Source organism: Crotalus tigris, unplaced genomic scaffold, assembly GCF_016545835.1.
Source record: "Crotalus tigris isolate CLP2741 ecotype Arizona unplaced genomic scaffold, ASM1654583v1 scf7180000019692.1526454, whole genome shotgun sequence".
Lineage (NCBI taxonomy): Eukaryota > Metazoa > Chordata > Lepidosauria > Squamata > Viperidae > Crotalus > Crotalus tigris.
The window spans coordinates 1,427,515-1,448,835 of record NW_024097664.1 but is presented as its reverse complement, the minus strand read 5'-3'; the positions used below and the strand labels follow the sequence as shown (position 1 = coordinate 1,448,835).

General features: G+C 49.2%; 1 protein-coding gene across 1 annotated transcript in view; it reads left to right on the top strand.

Moving 5' to 3' along the window:
• The window catches only part of COL5A1 (collagen type V alpha 1 chain), a gene marked incomplete at its 5' end in the record, with an annotated part of 133,077 nt that overhangs the window by 64,638 nt on the left and 47,118 nt on the right, over nt 1-21,321 (top strand). The window contains 10 exons of the mRNA XM_039364247.1: nt 4,319-4,363; nt 7,587-7,640; nt 10,156-10,263; nt 10,685-10,738; nt 11,828-11,881; nt 14,282-14,326; nt 14,788-14,841; nt 18,016-18,060; nt 18,231-18,284; nt 18,453-18,506. Of these exons, the coding sequence (XP_039220181.1) occupies nt 4,319-4,363; nt 7,587-7,640; nt 10,156-10,263; nt 10,685-10,738; nt 11,828-11,881; nt 14,282-14,326; nt 14,788-14,841; nt 18,016-18,060; nt 18,231-18,284; nt 18,453-18,506 (567 nt within the window). The remainder of the gene's footprint in view (nt 1-4,318; nt 4,364-7,586; nt 7,641-10,155; nt 10,264-10,684; nt 10,739-11,827; nt 11,882-14,281; nt 14,327-14,787; nt 14,842-18,015; nt 18,061-18,230; nt 18,285-18,452; nt 18,507-21,321) is intronic.

Sequence of the window (21,321 nt, the reverse complement as noted above, 5' to 3'; positions counted from 1 at the left end):
ATCATTTCCTTAACTTTTTTCTTGTTTTTTACATGTTGAAAGAAGCTTTTTTTTTGTTATTTTTGACTTTTGTCGCAAGCCATAGTTCATTTTGAGCCGTAGCTTTCCTCACTTCATCTTTGAGGGCTCAGGCTATTTGCTGATATTCTGCCTTAGTTATGTGCCCCTGTTTCCACTTTTTAAACTTGTCCTTTTGGTCTTTCAGTTTATCAGACAGTTATTTATACAGCCATGCTGGTTTCTTTTGAGAGCTATTATTTTTCTTCTTCGTTGGTGTTGTGCTAGACTGGGCTTTTATAATCTCACTTTTTAAATTTTCCCAAGCCTCTTGAGTTGTTTTCCCCTTGAGGATTCTCATCCATGGAATCCTTCCCAAGCTCTCTCTAAGTTTGTTGAAATTAGCTCTGTTAAAATCCAAGACTCTAGTTTGACTATGTTCTATTGCTTGTGCTTGCATAATGTTGAATTCCAATATTGCATGGTCACTCCCCACCAAGGTTCCTCTGGTTTCAACACCTTCTATCATTTCACCTCTGTTAGTGAGAATTAAGTCCAATATGGCTGATCCCCTAGTTCCCTTCTCTATTTTTGAGGAGACAAAGTTGTCTACTTAGGTTTGTCAGGAATCTGTTTGATCTTCCACTTGGTGCAGAGTTTGTCTCCCAGTTGATGTCAGGGTAATTAAAGTCCCCCATTACTATTGTGATGTGCTTCCTACATACTTTAGTTAACTGATTAGCAAAAAGTTCACCTATTACTTCTGTTTGGTTGGGTGGCCTATAGCAGAGGTCCCCAACCTTAGGGGCACCAGGGGCCAGTTCCGTGGAGAGAGGTCATTCCGTGGACCGGAGGGGGTGTAATTTTGTGTGTGCTGCCTGCATCCTGTGGATGGGGCTTTCATTTGTGCGGACCGGTTGCTGGCATGCCGCGGCCCGGTACTGGTCCACGGACTGGGGGTTGGGGACCCCTGGCCTATAGTATACACCTATGGCAATGTCATTTCCCCCCTCCCCCTTTTATATTGACCCAAATGCATTCAGGACAGTTTTCATCATTGTTGTGCTCTGTTTCTGTAGAGATGTCGTTATTCTTATATAGAGAGCAGCTCCACCTCCTCTTTTATTTGGTCTGTTTCTTTTAAATAATTTAAATCCCTCTAGCTGTGTGTTCCATTTGTGGGTTTCATCCCACCAATGGAACAATATCATATCTGCCCTCATTTACCTGAATTTCTAATTCACCCTGTTTGTTGCTCATGCTCTGTGCATTGGTGTAGAGACATTTGAGTCCTTTATGACTAACCCTGTGTTTACTTTCTACATAACCTGTGTGGTGCCTGAGTTCCCCTATTTTCTTACCACCTGTTTGATTAGTGCACTTGGTGTGGCATTCGCTATTGAAAGCTGGATTTTGCTTGACAGCAAGGCTGATATTCTTGTCCACACACACCTCTGTGTTGCATGGACTGATAACCCTATAGTTTTTAGATTGCCGTGGACAAGAATGTTCTGTATCAATTAGCTCACTGTCCCTGTTGTTCAGTTTAAATATTTCTCCAGAAAAATCTGTGAATTTATTGCCAAGTAACTCAGAAACTTGGTGCTGCAAGCCTTGAGCCTTCCTTGCTTGTTGTATTGGGAGAGGTGCCCCGTCTGGCTCCGTTACAGGCTGATGGCCCTTCTCTGCCAGCGCTTTTAGCCCAGGAAGCTAAAGGCATCCCACGTGGAGAGCGCAGAGCAGAGCCGGCCACTGGTGAATTTACCAAGGCTGTTGGGGAGTGAGGTGGGTCTCCCAACTGTTCTCTCTGTCATTTCTCTCCTTTCCCCACGAGCTTCCCTGCGCTCTTCCCTCTTCAATCTAGCCAGAAGCCTTCACTCTCTCTCCCTCCCTCCCTCTCTCCCTCCCTCCCTCCCTCTCTCCCTCCCTCCCTCTCTCCCTCTCTCTCCCTCCCTCTCTCTCTCTCCCTCCCTCTCTCTCCCTCTCTCTCCCTCCCTCCCTCCATCTCTCCCTCTCTCTCTCCCTCCGTCTCCTCTCTCCCTCCCTCCCTCCCTCCCCCTCTCTCTCTCCCTCTCTCTCTCTCTCCCTCCCTCCCTCTCTCTCCTCCTCTCTCCTCTCTCCCTCCCTCCCTCCCTCTCTCTCTCTCTCTCTCTCTCTCTCTCTCTCTCTCTCTCTCGCCTTGCCTGCCCCTTTGGCCTCCCCAGTTCCCGTGGATGCGTTCAGGAGCAGCCTCTGGGAGTGTCCAGATGGATCCTTCCTGCTGTTCTGCACCTGAATTGTTCCACGTATCCATTTCCAGGTCAATCCTGACTTAATTGGAAGAATGCCTAAATCTGATCCCAGCAGTGGAAGGCAAATGGAACATCTCAGCATTCAAATCATTAGGCACCCCTCCCCCCACCCATAAAAGTCCACATTGATGCTGCAAGAAGGCTGCATGGATATCCTCCTGCTTACTGATGCGCAGGTGTGGAGGGGAAAGTGGCTGCTGGTGAAGTGTCTTGGAAACAAATCCAGGTTTAGCCACTTAGAGTCAAATAAAGGTTTTTTTTTCTTTCTGTGCAGTTTTAAAATCCCTCCCTCCCAGCCCACTCGGAATGAGATCACACACAGAGTTGCCTCAGTGTTGCCTTCTTGCAATATTTATCAGGGTGCATAATGTTGCTAGCTGAGGAAGAAAGAAGAAAACTGACAGCTGTGGCTAAACACGTAATCTGAACAATCTTCTGTATAACATTCAGATATAAAGAATAGGTAATTTAGAACTGCTGAATAAAAGGAGAAAGTCAAATGGGGAGAAAACAACCTTTTTGATATTGCTCACTTCAGCATCAAATCTGCTACTGGTTTTAAAAATGTTTTCTAAAAAAGTACTTTTGACTTTTCTCTACTTACTCCTTTTGGGGCAACAGAAGTCAGACTCCCCTCCCCCCCATTTCTGCAGTGTCAGTTGCCTTTATGGGCCCATTGGTTTGGCCTGCCCTCCAGATCCTGGGAAAGCTAAAGGAACAGCAGCTGGCCAGGGGTTGGGCTGCGCCTGCAAAGCAAGACTAGGCTGCCTCCGGGTGCAGCTCTTGAATCGGCTGTCACCCATCGAGAGCAACTAGAAACGGGGAACAACAAATGACTCCCAGCCAAACGCCATTCAGGGACGACATTTGCCTGGGCTCATTTCCTGGTTGGAAGGAAGCCATCTGCAGTTCTTGGAACTGGAAGCTGGCCAGTTCTGGGTCTCCATCAAGATCATCTCAAATGGATCACAGATTCTCCAGAAGATTCAAGGTGGACCACTGCCTCTAAATCACCCCCACTAGCCGAGACAGGCCGGAGGTCTGGAGGTCTGGCGTCATGCTTAAAACTTTCTTTGCTTCCTGCTGCTAGTCCTGAAGACTTGAAGGGCTATCATGTTTTTAAGAAGTTTCCATGTCTGCAGCTTTTTTCATACCTTGCATCAGGCAGAACCTCTGGGACCACTGCAGGCCCTACCTCTCCCCCCCCCTCCAGTCACGGCCTTCCTTCATCTAGTTGGGCTGCAAAGAGACCCGACAATCCCCTTGAGCTGAGGACAAGGGGATTGGGAGGGGATATTGACACAAGACTAGCAGTCTCCTGAGAGAGCAAGAGTCCAGTCAAAGCAAAAGAGAAACATCTCCGCTGCCCGGCTGGCAGCCTTCTCTGTCAAACGCCTCGTATTCTATCTCTTAATTTGCAACCCAAATCCAGCCCCCTTTGCATCTAAGCCCACCCTCTTGGGTAGCGGAAGACAAGATGCTGGCTTTGGAGGGCGGCTGTTCTGGTTTCTGAAGACATTATCGGACATTGTTCACTGCACAAATGTTCTTCCTCTTGATAGCCCCAGGCCGGTGAGCCTCCTTGCCCCCGACCCCCAACCCTCTCGCTGTGGCGTCACTGCAGGAGGCATTCCAAGATGCCAGGTCAATCTGGGCAAGAATAGCCACTGCACAGCTTCTGTCTGATGCCCCAGAAGGCAAAACGGAGGGCTTCCCTATTCTCACCCCACTTTCTGCACCCCCGCAAAAGGATCTCTAGATACTACCTCTAGAAGTAGGAAGGGAGAGTGCAGATAGTGGATCACACAGCTGTGGTTGCCAGATACATCAGACAGCCTGGATCTGTCTCAGGCCGAGAGGGATCCAGGCTGGGTGGATTAACTGGGCTGGGCAGTTGGTGCCACCAGATCAGGCTCCATGTGGCTGTCCCACCCTCTCTAGCTGAGATCCTTGGGTGGACAATCTGCCAGGCCCCAGGCCGCTCATGCCTGGTGAACTCACTGCCTTTTGTTGTTGTGTTTGCTTTTAAGGGGGCCGACGGCATCCGTGGCTTGAAAGGAACGAAGGGCGAGAAGGTGAGTGAGCCTCCATTTGAATTCCCCTCTTTTCCCTCCTCTGGTTTCCGTGCCTCCCCAGAAGTTCCAGCTCTGTGAGGTTCAGTCTGCTTGCAGCTGCACGACAGGCAGAAATTCAACAGGGCCTCTGTACTTCCTCCATCTCTGTAGCTCCATCCCTGGAGAAAGTGCGGCATCTTGCAAAGCAGGCAGCCTTGGCCCATGCCTGGCTCTGCCTTCATGAGGCTTCACATTTGCCTTGCAGGGAATTCTCTTCATTTGCTGGGTTGCCAAAGGGCTGTTTTGGATTTATGAAAACAAAGTACAAAAAATGCGCTCTCCATGGGAAAACGGCTTGAATATATTAGGAAAAAAGACGCATGTTTTTGGATAGGCATTTGCATAAAGATCTTTTTTTAAAAAAGAAAGGTTCAAAGAGAGACAGGACAAAATAAAATGAAATTTACAAAGCTAAAGAACAAAGAGATTGAAGCCGGCTTTCTGGCGGTTCTCGTGCCCTTGTCACCCCGTTGGACCACAGTACTGGCGGGTCATAGAGTTGCCCCGGGGCTGAAAAGTCTCCAATTCCTCATGTACGGAGTTCCCCAGAAGGAAATGCAGCCCTCTCACCCCTTAAAATGTGCAGAGGCCTGATGAGGCTCCTAACCATCAATATATATAAATGGCCTCTAACGCAGAACCCCCCCCCCTTTTGGACAATGGTCCCAGGTTCGGTTGGCAACACAAGCCCCCCTGGGTCTCCTTTGCACCGGGAGTGGTGAGCTCATTTTTGTAAATAGGTGCCTTTGATTTACACCTGTCGGGCTGTCCGGGAAACGGACAGCAACAGCTTCCAGAGCGGCTTTTACAACCTGGAGAGGCAGCGCTCTGTCCAGGTGGCCCCTCATGTCCTCCCCAAGAGGAGCAGCGTTGAGCAGCATTCCGGCCTTGCTCCAGCCTTCAGTCTCCTGCTCTGCATTCTCCAGACCTATAGCCCATCAACCGAGGAGCTGACCAGGCAGGGGCTGCGGAAGCAGCAAAGGCCCAGTGTTGTTCTTGGGCTCCTGCGTCCACCTTCCGGTCCTTGACAGGCCTGCTTTAGGCCTGGATGCTCCATCGATTGAAACGCAACAGCTGAAACCTTTGCCGACTGGAAGAACTATTACTGCTGGCCCCGGAGTCCTTTTTGAAAAGTCTGGTGTGGAATGGGCCAACTGAGAGCAATTGGTGGCTGGCCGTGGGACTGCCTCCGTCCTTTTATCAGTCCAGACTTGGTTCCTGATGGAAGAAGAGAAGGAAGCCCCCCCAAACATTCGCTGGATTTGCGGGGGGGGGGAGGTGGGAGGTTTTGAGGACCTTGACCAGGATGTCCTCCATGGACATTAAAGTCTTCTAATTCGTTCCACTGGAAATGGCTTTCCCTCCTTCCTGTTGGGCACTTGCCCAAATGTTACCTGTCTCACCTCAGGGTGGCAAACCCTTTGAGAGCTAGATGGCGAATCAGTTTTATGGAGCAATGGTCTTTAAAGGTAGGAGCTTTCCAGAACCTTCTTAAGAAGGTAGTGTCTTCAGTGAAAAAAGATAGAATGATGAGTCAAATAGCTCAGAAAAATGGCTTGCCCTGTAAACCACAGAGAGCTAATAGGAGAGGATCTAGACCAGTGGTTCTCAACCTGTGGGGTCGGGACCCCATTTTGGGTCGAATGACCATTTCACGGGGGTCGCCAAACAACACAGTCCTCCATTTTCCCCCCCTTTTCTTTGGCTGTGCTACTCCCTTTTAGTCTATTGGCTTTTGAAAGCCAATAGAAGAGGCTCTCTTGAATAGAGTCTAATTCTATTGGCTTTCAAAAGCCAACAGGAATTGTCCAGGCTGTCTCTGCCCTGCTGAGCCCGCCAAAAGTCCCATTCTGCAAACGGTGCTGCACCAGTTGAGTAGTCCTCGACTTACGACCGGTTGAGTAGTCCTCGACTTACGACCAGTTAGGGGTCGCGGCATTAAAAAGGTTGAGAACCACTGATCTATACAGTCCAGCTTCTCTTTCACTCTCAGAGCAGGGAGGTTCAGATGCTGCATTATGTCATGTCTCCTGCCTACAATTGTACATCTCTCTCTTCCTGGGAGAACTTCTCTTTTTCTACACAAGGCATATCCTCTGTGGTATTCCTTATAACTGCAGCTCCTTTCCCGTCAGGTATGCTGGCTGGTAACTATAGGGTTGGAAGCCAGCCCGCTGGGGAGCCTGCTCTAGGTATTCTCTGGGTCCAGAGAGCCTGGCCCATGAAATCACTGAATTTCCTGACAATCTCAAAAGGCCCTCTGTTCAGGATTCCATCTGGACAGAGTTCCCTAAATCAGAAGCCGGCGATTGTCCAAATTAAAGTATTACTAGCCGTGATTGAACTTAGTAAAAGGTTGCGAGACCTCAGCAAAAGTTGGCAAGATTTGAAATTTCTGCATGAGATCTTGTGGGATTATGGCAACTGTTATTTCCCAGAATTTAGTGAAAATCACAAAAGCCAGAATTGGCAAATGGGAGCGTGGGAAATCTTAAAAAAAAAAAAAAAATGCCCATCCTTGCTCTGAATGTTGAAATGCTTGGGGTTAGGAACTGTATTGTCGGAGAGTGAAAGCGCAGGTCCTTCTGTTACACCCAGCTAGTTGGCCCGGTGGTCTAGAGCCTGCGAAGGAGGGGCAGTTTATTTATTTATTTATTTATTTATGAGACTTATATACCGCTTTAAGTGCAAGCACTCTCTAAGCCAGTGGTTCTCAACCTTTCTAATGCCGTGACCCCATAATACAGTTCCCCATGTTGTGGTGACCCCCAAGTGGGTGTGGCCACCAATAAGAGGGAGTAGGACAGCTAGGGAAAAGGGAACAAAATGGTGGACAGCGTGGTTTGGCGACCCCCGTGAAATGGTCGTTCGATCCCAAATGGGGTCCCGACCCACAGGTTGAAAACCACTGCTCTAAGCGGTGTACACCAGTAAGCAATGTATATATATATATATATTTACATTGCCCCCAACAATCTGGGTCCTCATTTTACCTACCCCGGAAGGATGGAAGGCTGAGTCGACCTTGAGCCGGTGAGATTTGAACCGCTGACCTGCTGAACACAGTCAGCTAAAGTGGCCTGCAGTACTGCACTCTAACTGCTGCGCCACGTCGGCTCAGTTGTTGAAGTGTTGGTTGTGCACCGTGGGCATCCCTAACAAGGTCCCTCTTGTTCTCCTGCAGGGTGAAGATGGCTTCCCAGGATTCAAAGGCGACATGGGCGTTAAAGGCGACCGGGTGAGTTCTAGCACTTCTCCTCCATGGCCAGAAATGAGAATTCTGGATGCCTGGTCCCAAAGCTCTCCGGTGATCCTCCTACCCAAGGAGTCTCCCTGGCCTTCTCAGCTGATAGTGGTGCCCCCTTCCCATCTTCCCGGAACTGACCAAACTTAGGCTCGACACAGGATTGGGAAATGGGCGAGTGGGGAGTGCAAGCAGCTCCCCCAGAAGTGTTCTTTCAGCTGCTTTACCTCCCACTCATTCATTGTGGAGCTGGTATCTCTCATTTGGGGGCTTTTCATAAAAGTACCGCTTCCCTGTTCAAGTCTTAGCCAACGACCCCGATATTGCAGCCTGCTCCCTTTTTACAAAAGTGGCCTGTTCTTGGCCTGGGATCGGGAAGAGGGTAACTTAGCCAGTCCCACGCAACCTTTTTTTTTTAAAAAAAGAAAGACCTAATTGTTGGTGGGTCCCAGAAAGCGACTGCTTGATTGCTCATACCAGAATAGCTCCTTTCTGCGTGGAAAAAAACCCAGCCATGGCAGAAAATACCAAATTTTCATTCCAGGGAAAATGAGATTGCACGGCTTTTCTGGAAAAACACATGTGCAATGCAAAACAACACCAGCACATAAATTATTCAAGGGCCTTCTAAACAAAACCGAATGGGATTCTTTTGCGCTGTTGAAGAAGCTGATAAGGAGCTCTGCATCTCTCCCTCCCTCCCTCCTTTCTCATGGAAACAAGGCTTTAGTCCTCTGTTTATACCTGGGCGCTGGGCCTGACAATATGGCACGGTGCCTTGTGCCTTGAGAAGGTCTCGGGGGGGGGTCTTCTGCAATAGCTTGGCCTCTGGCCAAGGGCGGGAGCCGTTGTGGAAGGGCTACTGATGGAAATTGGAGGAGCGCTGCCAAGCCTGTGCAGTGAACTTTTGGGTTGATGGTTTGAAAATTATCCTTCCCCCAAATCTTTTACCTCTGCCCCCAAACTACTCTTAACTTTGACTGGGACTTACTGGGCATTCCCTCGGGGGTGGGCAAAATGCCTGGGGTTCATGCCAGGCTTCAGGGATCTTCCATTACTCTGATGATTAGAAATCAGGTAATTGGAAAAAAGACCGGGGGGGGGGTAACGCGCTCTACATGGGGCTACCCTTGAAGAGTGTTCGGAGGCTGCAGTTGGTTCAGAACGCAGCCGCGAGAGCAATTGTGGGCACGCCAAGGTACGCCCACGTGTCCCCTATCCTCCGCGAGCTGCACTGGCTTCCTGTGGGTCTCCGGACGCAATTCAAGGTGTTGGTTATCACCTTTAAAGCCCTTCATTGCACAGGGCCAGGTTACTTACAGGACCGCATACTGCCGCACAGTTCCCAGAGACCGGTGAGGTCCCACAGATTGGGCCTCCTTCAGGTCCCGTCGGCCAGACAATGTCGGCTGGCGGGCCCTCGGGGAAGGGCCTTTTCTGTGGTGGCTCCGACCTGGTGGAATCAACTTCCCCCCGAGGTTCGAACTACTCCCACCCTGCCGGCCTTTAAGAAAGCCGTTAAAACTCTCCTGTTCCAGCAGGCGTGGGGCTGATGTCCCCGGGGGGGGGGGCGGGATATGATCGGACACGCTGTATGATTGTATTATTTTTATTGTTTTATGGTCAGATTATTGTTTTAATTTTGTACGCCGCCCTGAGTCCCTCGGGATTGGGCGGCATATAAATTTTAGAAATAAATCAAATAAATAAATAAGAGGTAGCCCGGATCTGCAGGCATAACACAAAGCTGCCTGTTTTGTCCAGCTGAGCCTGTCCTGCTCTTCACTAGAAAAAGTCCTTCAGAAGAATGAGTTTGCCTTGAAACGGCTTACTTCTCAATGCAGGAGGAGCCTTGGGAGCATCTCTAGCTCTTCCCAGAAAGGAATCGGGGGCCGAAAAGGTCTGCTGATGTGGTCCTCATTCATCCTGTCTGAAATTGAGCGGGAATCTTTTTCTCTAGTTCCCAGAAAGCAAATCTTGGGCTGCTGTCTGGAACATTTAGCTACTCTGAGGCCGTGTTCACACGGATCTTCCCCGAGGTCAACAAAGACCCAGTGGCTTTATGTGCACAGCACACAGATGAAAGTTGATTAGGGACTTTTTGGTTGAGCCTGTTCCGCAAACCCGGCCCGCTTGATGAGTGTCTGGCTCAGGAGCCGAGCTAAGACGAATCAACCTCTTCATAATAATAATAATAATAGTAGTAAAGTTGGAAGGGACCTTGGAGGTCATCTAGTCCAACTCCCTGCTCGGGCAGGAAACCCTACACCATTTTGGACAAGTGGCTGTCCAGTCTCTTCTTAAAAACTTCCAGTGTTGGAGCATTTACTGCTTCTGGAGGCAGGCTCTTCCACTGATCATCTCTGATCCTTTCTTGTCCTTCTCAATTCTTTGTGGACGCCATCTTCTCCACTGATTTGGGCGGTTTGTTACTGGTGCCTTCTAACCCTGACACGGAAAGGTTTTTTAAAAAGGCAGAAATAGTAATCTCATTTTCAATTTTTGTCAGGGTGAAATTGGCCCCCCTGGTCCTCGTGGGGAGGATGGGCCAGAAGGCCCGAAAGGTCGCGGTGGCCCCAATGGAGAGTCAGGCCCTCTAGGTCCATCTGGAGAAAAGGTAAGTGTTCCTGAGTCTGCCAATCCTTTCTCAGCCTCCATGCCTCGTCCAGCTTCCCAACGTCCTCTGGAGAAATCTTGCTGTGGTTCCCAGGTTTTGGTTAACGACTCGCAATCTACCTGCAGGCTTGCCCCAGTACAAGGAGGGTGCAAATGGAAGCTCACTTGGTGACTCTGCCCCTCGTGGCTTTGGGGTGGAAATGTAATCCCAGATCTGGAAGATTCCTCAAGATTCTGGGGATGAATTGATATTCCTTTCAACCGTTGCTGTTTGCTAAACAGCAACGGTTGAAAGGAATTAACTTGGGATTAACTGGGCGATGAACCTTCAGAAACGAAGAGCTGCGCTCTTTCCATCTTCCTTCTTCTCCTCCATCGTCCCCACCACCATCCTCCTCCTCCACCTCTCTTTCTTTTCACAGGGAAAACTTGGCATTCCTGGTTTGCCTGGATACCCTGGAAGACTTGGCCCCAAGGTAATGTTTGCCCTTTTCGTAAATAAATTTCCATTTCAGTCTGCAAGTTGGAACCCCGTGAGCGGCTGGTTGAGTTTACGGAGACATTGTGCAACCAGCCAGGCGGAACGGGAAGGCCTTGGGTGTCTTTGTAGGGAGCAAGACAGGCTGGCTGATGCTCCAGAGGAGGCGGATTGCGTGTCCATCTTCATTCTGGGAGGCTCTCTGGGAGCTCCTGCAGCTCGGAGGAGGCAGCTGCAATTGTTTCTGATGAGCAGCAACTTTCCTTCTGCAGTTTGAATTTCCTGGGGGAAAATTATATTTCAATTCAGTTTCAAAAGAACTGAAACCATTTCTTCTTTGCTGAGCAGAAAAGAGGTTTTGCTCCAAAGACAGTCAGCTAGACACCAACTGGTGGGTAAAAGGCCCCATCACCCTCCCAGGGACTGACCCTGCCACCCCCGGACCCCTGCCTTGGTTCAGCAGCATGGGCATTAGTTCTCCTGCAAGTCCAGACCCATGGGCAGCCTTCTTGAGTTCCTTTGCTGGTTTGTCGGCTGCTCTCACAATCCCCCCTGGGTTTGCCTGGCAAAATGGGACGGCCCAGAACTGACAGCCCATCATCTCTCCCCCCCCCCGCTATTTTCCCCCACAAAATAATCCTGCCATCAGTGCAAAGGAGCCCACGTGGGGCGTGGGGGTCCAGTCAGGTGGGCTTTGCCCTTGATGGAAAGTAGGCATAAGATGCAACTGTTAATGCCTAACCAGGTTCACATTTATATCATATCACAGCTCCCAAATTAGGAGAGCCTGATCCAGCTCGATTTAATGCGATTTTAATGCACCCCCCATCTCTACTGCCATTTGGCTGTGAGGAAGAGGGGACAATCTGGCCTGGGTTGAGCTGAAGGGGGCTGGGCGTCCAGGTATTTCTTCCTTCCAGGCATGAGGTTCACTAGCCGAGGATGACCGTTGTTGAATCCTGGATTCTCTTTTGGACCATCCACCCTAAGGAGCTCGCAATGGTTCCAGGGAACTGAGTTTTCCAACCGTCACGTCCCCTCCGCCTGCGTCTCCATCTCCTTTCTTCTCTGCTTCCTTTTCCTCTAGGGCTCCATTGGATTTCCAGGGTTCCCCGGAGCCAACGGAGAGAAAGGAGGAAGGGTAAGAGGCTGAGGCTTCGTCTGGGGCTTCCGGGAGATCTCTTCCACCGGCTGTTGCTCGCCAGGTTTTACATTTTCTGCAGTGGTCCTTTCTGCCGTTGAAGACAGGATATAGGGAGGTTTGGACAAGGCATAAATTTGCCTCCGCAAAACAAAACAAAGCAAACAAAAAGCCAAAGCCACAAAGCCACACAAACCTCCTTTAATTAACTAAAACGCTTCTTTCTTCTGGTTAACGCTTAAAGGGGAAAAACAGTAACCCAGTCAACAGCCGCTGGGTGCAAAAGTCAACAGGCCTTCAGAGAGCACCGGGAGGGTCTGCAGAGGGTCTCCCAAGCTTTATGACAGAGGTCGTCCCATCACCTCACCCACCCATACAGTAGACCTGGATTCCCCTCCAGAATCTCAGTCATCTCTTTCTCTTTAACTCCTGCAATAAAAATATCTTGTCTTCGTGGGTGAGAATGAATCAGTGTCAGAATCTGCCAGAGAGGCACAGAATGGAGGGATTTCTGGCCATATTTGCAATACTGACTAGTTTGTTCCAGAATATTAACAACTTTGAAAGGAAAAAAAAATCAGTAAGAAAATAAGAGCATATTCAGAATAAGGTCATGTTTCACCAGTGCACCGGGGTGGGGCCAGCAGAGCAGGGGGTGTAAGAAAGATAAAGCAGATGCACCTGAACTGGCCACTTCCAATGGCTTTGGGAAGGGATGTTGTGTTCCCAGTCCTCTAAGCAAGAGGCGGGGATTCCTGGCAATTAGAGAAGATCAATCAGAATCAGAATAATGGAGCTGGAAGGGACCTTGGAGGTCTTCTAGTCCAGCCCCCTGCTCAAGCAGGAGAACCTATACCATTTCAGACAAGGGGCTGTCCAGTCTCTTAAAAGCCTCCAATGTTGGAGCAGCCACAACTCCTGAAGGCCAGCTGTTCTTATCAACCAAGATCAAGGGCTCTGGCAAGTTGCTTGTGCAATTATCAGAGCAAATCCAGTCTGCTCAGTTCTGGCAGTGAATATTCAGTTAGAGAGAGAGAAAAGTTCCTTTTCTTCATCTCATTTAAATACAGATTACTTCTACCGTAACAGGCCTGCTGGGTAGGACTGCTGGAGATATTGTTTTTCAGCGTGTTAATATTTTGCTGTCTCAATTTCATTTACACAGCTCGAGAACAGAAGAAGCAAGGCTGTGTTTTCATTCTCTTATCCCCCACATTTCCCCCCCCTGCTGCATAGTTTTTATTTCTTGAACGTGAGCCATGCAGGGTCTCTCTCTTTGGTTGGGGAAGGAGGGGATATTGGGAAACTGGCTGCAACCAAGCCAACATGAAGTGGTCAGTCTGATGTAGGATCCTGGCTGTGGGGCAGGCCGAAGGTCAGGAAGGGGTCCCAAGAAATGGCAGAGTCAGAGTGAGGCAGTTACTGAATAAAATTCTGGAAGGATGGAATGATGTTTTGCAGCTGGCTTGGTCTAGGACAGGGCTAGGCAACCTTGGCTCTTTTATGACTGGTAGACTTCAACTCCCAGAATTCCTGAGCCAGCCATGCTGAGGGGAAAGGGAGAGGTTTCCAAGCTGAGCCATGCTGGCTCGGGAATTCTGGGAGTTGAAGTCCACCAGTCATGAAGGGCCATAGTTCCTCCATGCTGTCTGAGGAATTCTGGGAGTTGAAGTCCGTAAGTCATGAAGGGCCATAGTTTCTCCATTCTGGCTGAGGAATTCTGGGAGTTGAAGTCCGTAAGTCATGAAGGGCCATAGTTTCTCCATTCTGGCTGAGGAATTCTGGGAGTTGAAGTCCGTAAGTCATGAAGAGCCATAGTTCCCCCATGCTGGCTCAGGAATTCTGGGAGTTGAAGTCCGTAAATCATGAAGGGGCCATAGCTCCCCCATGCTGACTCAAGAATTCTGGGAGTTGAAGTCCACGAGTCGTAAAAGAGCCAAGGTTGCCTACCCCTGGTCTAGCACAAGTAATCCTCAGCTTACCACAATTCATTTAGTGACCGTTCAAAGTTACAGCGGCACTGAAAAATGTGACGTATGACCATTTTTCAGAGTTACGACCTTTGCAGCATCCCCATGATCATGTGATCAAAATTCAGATGCTGGGCACCTGGTTCATACTTACGACCGTTGCTGCATCCCAGGGTCAAGTGATCCCCTTTTGCAACCTTCTGATAAGCAGCATCAAGTGGGGGAAGCCGGGTTCACTTAACAAATGTGGCAAGAAAGGTCATAAATTGGGGGCCAAACTCACTTAACAAATGTCTCACTTAGCAACAGAAAATTTGGGCTCGATTATGGTCATAAATCGAGATTTACCTGTAGTTAAGGCACTGGGTTATACCCAGGTTCTGGTCCTGCCTAAGGCAGATTCCCAGCTGCTTTTTCTCTCGGTTCGCAGGGCACCGCTGGCAAACCTGGACCCAGAGGACAGCGAGGACCCACGGTAAGGAAAGACGCTTCCTTTCTCCTCCTCCTCCTTGCTCCGGAGTTGCTGCCCGAAGGCCCAGGCAGTCTGGACCATGTCGAGGGCTGCATGTCGGTGGACAAGGACTCATCGGTCACCTTGAGAACCTGCCCACTTCAAATTCCTGACCCTTTGCAGAGTGCAGAAGTGGCACAGCCACAAAGCGTGTTCCGAACTTGGCAGCGCGCAAAGCAGGAGGGGAAAGAGGGCATGTTGGGTTAGAACGAGCAGAAATTGCGTAAACCCAGGAATTGCATGCCTACAAAAATATGCATGACAATATATTCAAACGTACACGTTAGATTTTCGTGTTAAGCTGAACGTCTCCTGAGACAAAGGAAGCGAACAGAATGTCAAGTTAGGAAGGAAAGAGCTGTTGAATGCATCCCTTTCCCCCCCTCCCTTCGCACTGACATCACTTCTCCTTGTCTGCTCTCCAGGGTCCTCGAGGAGAACGCGGCCAGCGAGGCATCACAGGGAAGCCTGGTCCAAAGGTACTGAAAAACTCTCTTCCCGGGGCCAGTTCAGTCCTGGGGCTGGTCTTCAGCTTCCCTTTGCTTGCAGAAAGAGACTGAGGGAGGGTGACTCAGCTTGGAGAATGCAATCCACCATTGCTGGTCACTTCAGCCTGGACTGTAAGGGTTTCAGTATAATAATAATAACTTGGAGATGGCAGAAGAAGAACTGGACTACTGCAATGCGCTCTACATGGAGCTACCCTTGAAAAGTATTCAGAGACTACAGTTGGTCCAGAATGCAGCCGCGCGAGTGATAGTGGGTGCTCCTCGATACACCCACGTTACACCTATCCTCCGTGAGCTGCACTGGTTGCCTATTGGTCTCCGGGTCCAATTCAAGGTGTTGGTTATTACCTTTAAAGCCCTATATGGCTCAGGGCCAGGCTATTTGTGAGACCGCCTACTACCTCATAGTTCCCTTCGTCCGGTTAGATTCCACAGGCTGGGCCTCCTTCGGGTCCCGTCGGCCAAGCAGTGCCATTTGGCGGGACCGCGGAGGAGGGCCTTCTCTGTGATGGCACCCACGTCTTGGAACCAGCTCCCCCCGGAGATTAGGACCGCTCCCACCCTGTTGGTCTTCCGTAAGCTGCTTAAGACCTGGCTTTTCCGGCAGGCCTGGGGTTTATAAAACCTGACCCCTGGATGACTGTCTTTGTACTGTTTGTTTTGTTATGTTTTATGTGTTTTTTTATTGTTAGCCGCCCAGAGTCCTTCGGGAGTGGGGCGGCTTATAAATTTTAAAAATAAATAAATAAATAAACTGGGGAAAATTACAAAATGCAGAGTAGAAATGCAAGTGGAACGGCTGTGGCCGAAGAAAGCAAAGATCGTGCGATCCCAAAACATGGGGAGCCCCACTGGAACACCATCCGCATTGACGAAATTGCCATCATTCAGTTGCAAAAGGCAGCTTCGCTCAGAACAGTTTACATCCTGCAACAATACTTTTAACATTGTCAGAGGACAGCTGGCTATCCCGGGACCTTTGGAAGGATAGTGGGATTAAAAATGCCAAATCCAATCTAAACATTTGGCTGACCAACTGTAATTTGTTAAATGTATATGTTGCCCGACATCCAGGGACTCCCATACTCACCAGGGTGTCTTGTTTATGTAATTACCAGGTCTTGGCAGAGACATTAACCGTAGAATATAGAATAACAGAGTTGTAAGGGACCTTGAGGTCATCTAGTCCAACTCCCTGCACAAGCAGGAGAGTCTAAATCATTCCAGACAAATGACTGTCCTGTATAATAATAATAATAATAATAATAATAATAATAATAATAATAATAATAATAATAACATTAACAATAATAATAATAATAATAAAGTTGGAAGGGACCTTGGAGGTCATCGAGTCCAACCCCCTGCTCAGGCAGGAACCTTACACCATTTCAGACAAATGGCTGTCCAATCTCTTCTTAAAATTCTTAAAAACCTCCAGTGGTGGCAAGCTGCTCCACTGGTGAATTGTTCTCACTGTCAGGAGGTTTCTCCTTAGTTCTAGGTTGCTTCTCTCCTTGGATAGTTTCCACCCGTTGCTTCTTGTCCTGCCTTCAGACGCCTTGGAGAATAGCTTGACTCCCTCTTCTTTGGGGCAGCCCCTGAGATACTGGAAGACTGCTATCCTGTCCCCCCTCGTCCTTCTCTTCGTTAAACTAGACATATCCAATTCCAGCAACCGTTCCTTATATGCTTTAGCCTCCAGTCTCCTAATCATCTTTGTTGCTCTTCTCTGGACTCTTTCTAGAGTCTCAGCATCTTTTTTACATCGTGGTGACCAAAACTGGATGCAGTATTCCAAGTGTGGCCTTACTAAGGGCTGATTGTTCTCCCAGTTCCCAGTGCTTTTTTCCCTTCCCTAATCATCCAAAACACATTTTTCCCTCCACTTAGAAGGGAAGGGGAGAGCATGGAGAGAACCAGCCTTGTCTACCTATTTGGAGGGTGGGCTGAGGGCTGAGGCCTCCTTCAGAGGCTCAGAAGCCTCCGCTCTCGCTTCCCAGCCATGCCTGCATCTCCCTGGGAAGGCTGTGAAATAGACGGTTGCCCTTGAAAATTCTCTGGGGAGGAAGCACGGCAGAGAAGGTCCGCATGGCAATCTCCGGTCCCAGACAGCTCAGCTGGGTTCCCTTTCCTGACTGGAGCTCCCAGCTTGCCTTCTAGGAGGGTCCCAGGATACCCTTTTTATGTTGCAAGCTGCCCAGATTCGTTGAATATGAAATGAGTGGAAAATGAATTTTATAAACAAGTGCCATCCCAGTTGGGTGGGGGCTGCTTCCTCCTTCTCCGTCAAGGTCTCTCGAGCAGAATCCCAGGGCTCCCATGGGAATTGGGTGGAATGCCCTGAGGGGACAAAGTTGCTCCTGGACAGCTGGGCATTCCTAGGAACCAAGTCCAGGTGCAGCAGGGAGAGGAGGGCTTGCCAAGCGCCTGACAGCCCGTCATCCTGACAGGGTCTGAGGGGCAGCAGTGGGGCTTCTGGGGGGTATTTTTTGTTAACTAACTGGTCCTTTAAAAACCCGTGATCTGATGCCACACAGGAGCTTCGTGCAAGATGACAACTTAGTAAGGGTCCGAGCGATTGGGCAGCTCTGGAGGAGCAGAAGCCAAACGCTGAAGCCATTCTCATCAGATGCATGAGATCCTGAGTGCAAATTATGCAAGCGCCGGTGTTTTGCTCAAGGGGGTTGCAGGCTACTTTCCCTTTTGCCTGCTCCTATGTAGTTTTTTTTTTCTCCTGAGTGATGTCTCAACTCCAGGCCTCTGCTGGGAGGGGCCAGGCTGAGTGTTAGGAAAGCCAGACCTTCACAGACATTGTGGTCAACCTCTCCACCCGGTAAAATTTACCCCCAAGATAAGGGGCAAAGAATAAACCTGTCCCAAATGACCCTAAGCCAGTGTTTCTCAACCTTGACAATTTTAAGGCATGTGGACTTCAACTCCCAGAATTCCACAGCCAGCAATGCTGGGTGTGGAATTCTGGGAGTTGAAGTCCTCATGCCTTAAAATTGTCAAGGTTGAGAAACACTGCCCTAAGCGTCTGCCAGTCTCAACCTTTAGTGTTCAGGATGACCGGAGGGTAATGGCTTATTGGCACTGAACTGATCATGTATTGTTTTAATTCTCTTTTTTTTACCTTCCAAGGGCAATTCTGGTGGGGACGGACCTCCGGGACCGCCAGGTGAAAGGGTAAGGTCAAGCAAGCCGTGGCTGAACAGATGTGCCCCAATTTACGCTTCAGATAGAAAGACGGGGCAGGACTTCTTGATCGGCATCAATGCTGCCAAGGCAGAAGGATGGGGAATTGCTCCCTCCGGGCAGGGTAGCAACCCTAACCCTTGTCTTTCTTTGTCCCTAAGGGACCTCCAGGCCCTCAAGGACCAACCGGATTTCCTGGACCAAAAGGGCCCCCGGTAAGTTCAGCGAAGAGCAGGAAAAGGCCCGGGAGAGAGATTTGCCTCTGCTTACCCAGGTCTCTCTAGGCTACCATTGACTGCAAGGAAACTCTGATCTGCTGCACGTGAGGACATCCTTACGTTGAATGCTTTCAGTTTTACTGAAGATCCTGTTTCCTTCTCTAGGGTCCTCCGGGAAAAGATGGATTGCCAGGCCACCCTGGGCAGAGAGGCGAAACGGTCAGTCCTTTGACGTTTTCACCATTTTTGATGGATCTAGGAGGAGCTTTTTCTCTCTCTTTTGACGAAGCGGGTCCTTCTTAGGTCTGCACCTGACTAAGCAAGACTTTCTCTTCCCCTCCTTGCACCAGCCCCCTTCTGCCCCCTTGGTTAGGACTAGGCAAGCAGAACAATCGGGTCAAGTGACCCTTGGCGATAATCTCCATCTCCAGAGAAACCCCAAGTTACGTAGGCCGGACAATCTAGAGAGAAAGAGAAAAAGCAATAGATGTGGAGGTTTCTTCTCAAGTAACATTTAGCTCCACATTCATTTAATATGTTCCTTGTCGTCCACAGAAATGCCTGGAAACATTCAGAAAGTGCTCATGTTAGATGGATAGCAGTGCTTCAAATTTCGTGTTTGGATTCAGGAAGTGCTAAATTCATACTGAAATGCAACCCCAAAGGTCCCGAGTCCCTGGTTAGATTATCTCAAGGGATCCATCTTAGGAAGGAGAAAGCCGCTGAAAGGAAAAGGCCACCGACCAGTATACCTTGTACACCTTCTCCCCTCTCCCCCCCCCCACAACACTAAGGCATTTTTTTAAGAAGTTTCCAGAAATGGTTAAGAGTTGGGGAACCAGCACAAGAATGCTACTGTCAATGCTGCAAATTTATTATTTATTTATTTATGAGACTTATATACCGCTTTAAGTGCAAGCACTCTCTAAGCGGTGTACAGCAGTAAGCAATGTATGTATATATTTACATTGCCCCCAACAATCTGGGTCCTCATTTTACCCACCCCGGAAGGATGGAAGGCTGAGTCAACCTTGAGCCGGTAAGATTTGAACCGCTGACCTGCTGAACACAGTCAGCTAAAGTGGCCTGCAGTACTGCACTCTAACTGCTCCGCCACCTCGGCTCAATATTGTATATTCTTGCTTTTGACAACATGCAGAATTGTCTGGTAATTATGGGGTTAATACAGAGCAGAAGGGGGGTTGGGGGTAAAGCCCGGGAAAGAAAGAGGAAGAAAACATTTGACCTTCACACTAATTGGATAATGTGAGATATGACGGCTAATTTAGGAGGGAACATGCTGATAATTTAACTGCTCAGAGGAAGAGAACTTAGATCCTAGCATCCCTCCGTTGTGCCTGTGCCGACATTTTGTAACAATAAAAGACTTTTAGGAAAATAATGCCTGGAAGTTCTTTGGAAAGTTTCATTAGCCGGAACCATAACAGCTGCTGGATCCTGCAGCCTTCCCATCCCCAAAGATCCTGGCCTCCTTCTCCAAGTATCCGATGAGGCTCATCCAGCATCTTGGACAGAAAGGCCCGGCCACTCAGTGCAAAAAGCCTTAAAGAAGAGCATAAACCTCCTTCTGATGGCGGCTTCCTACATTTCTCTCCAGGCATTCAGAAGGGCTCAGTGTGTCTCTGGCCACCTCCAGGATCCACCCAAAGCAGCAGAGCTTTGACCCTCTCTTTTCCTCCCAAACGGACTCTCCAAGGACCTTTGAGGGTCCCCCTCCTTTGAGCCAGAAAAGGCAACGTTAAATTGAATTCACTTTCAATTTATTACATTAATTAATACATTCGTTACGCATGGATAGCCGTTTCTTTCCCTGGAAATTAAATAGGGCAATCTGGTACCGGGAGCAGCTGTTCGGGGCTGCGTTCAGAATTTGTGGGCAGACGTGGGGGAAGAAAGAGCTTCAGTCACTGCTTGGGAGCCGTTGTTAAAATATTGCTATTCCTCTCAATGACATCCTCCCAATTCGACAAATGTTTACTTCTGAGGAAAGCCTTTCCCAGACTCCGACATCTTGTGACATCTGACACAAACATTTCCTGACCACAAAAGTCTATAGCGTGTCAAGCATGTTTTCTTGGCGCGCTTTGTGCTTGTTCTGCTTCTGAAATCAATATGGCCGCTCTTCCCCGGGTGCCTTGTGCGGGATCGATCCGGCAGGTCTTGTTGTGAAAGGGAGCAATAGAACAGGGGAGAAAAGCTTCTCGGCTGACATCCTGCTCAATATATTGATCAGCAAACATGGTGCTATGCACACATATCCTGTTTGCTGTGCAATCTCTGCCTAAAGCCACTGAAGGAGTTCCCGGAGGGATCTGGGATTGTGCTTCTTCCCTCACCAGGAACTCCATTGTTCTGGAGTCGACAGATCCCTGCCTGGTCTGTCAAGTGGGGCCACTGAACCCCTTGGCTTCCCCCCACCCAGAGAACACCACTTCAGCCTCCCATCTTAAGGGCTTCCTTATTTTTCCTGGGTTTCACAGCACAGAGGACGTCACTGAAGCTTGCCTGGGCTATGGCGCCCCGGAACATCCAGGAAGCAAGACTAGATCAAACATTTGGGGGTGGAAAAAGCACTTGAGCTTCAGGTTATTTCACCCTGATACCCCTGGAGGCTCTGCTCCCTCTTTGTGTCTCCTTCCAAAGAGTTGATGAACGAGTTGATCTTTGCATGTTGAGGGACCTGTTGAGGGACCTGCTCCAGGGGACTGTCAGCCCTTTCCCCCTGCAGCTGTAGAAAGCCTAGAGAAAGCATTTTCAGATGAGGCTGTTGGCAGGAAGAACAGAGAGCATAGAATCATACGACTGAAAGGGACCTCCCCAAGGCAGGAGTCTTAAAACGTCCAGTCAAATGGCTGCCCAGTCTTTTTCTTGAAATCCTCCAGTGATGGGGCACCCACAAGCCTGGGAGGCAAGCGCCCTGGTGGTGCAGCGGTTAGGATGCAGTATTGCAGGTAACTCAATGCTCACTGCCAGGAGTTCGATCATGCCCGGCTTGAGGACAGCAAAAGGAGGA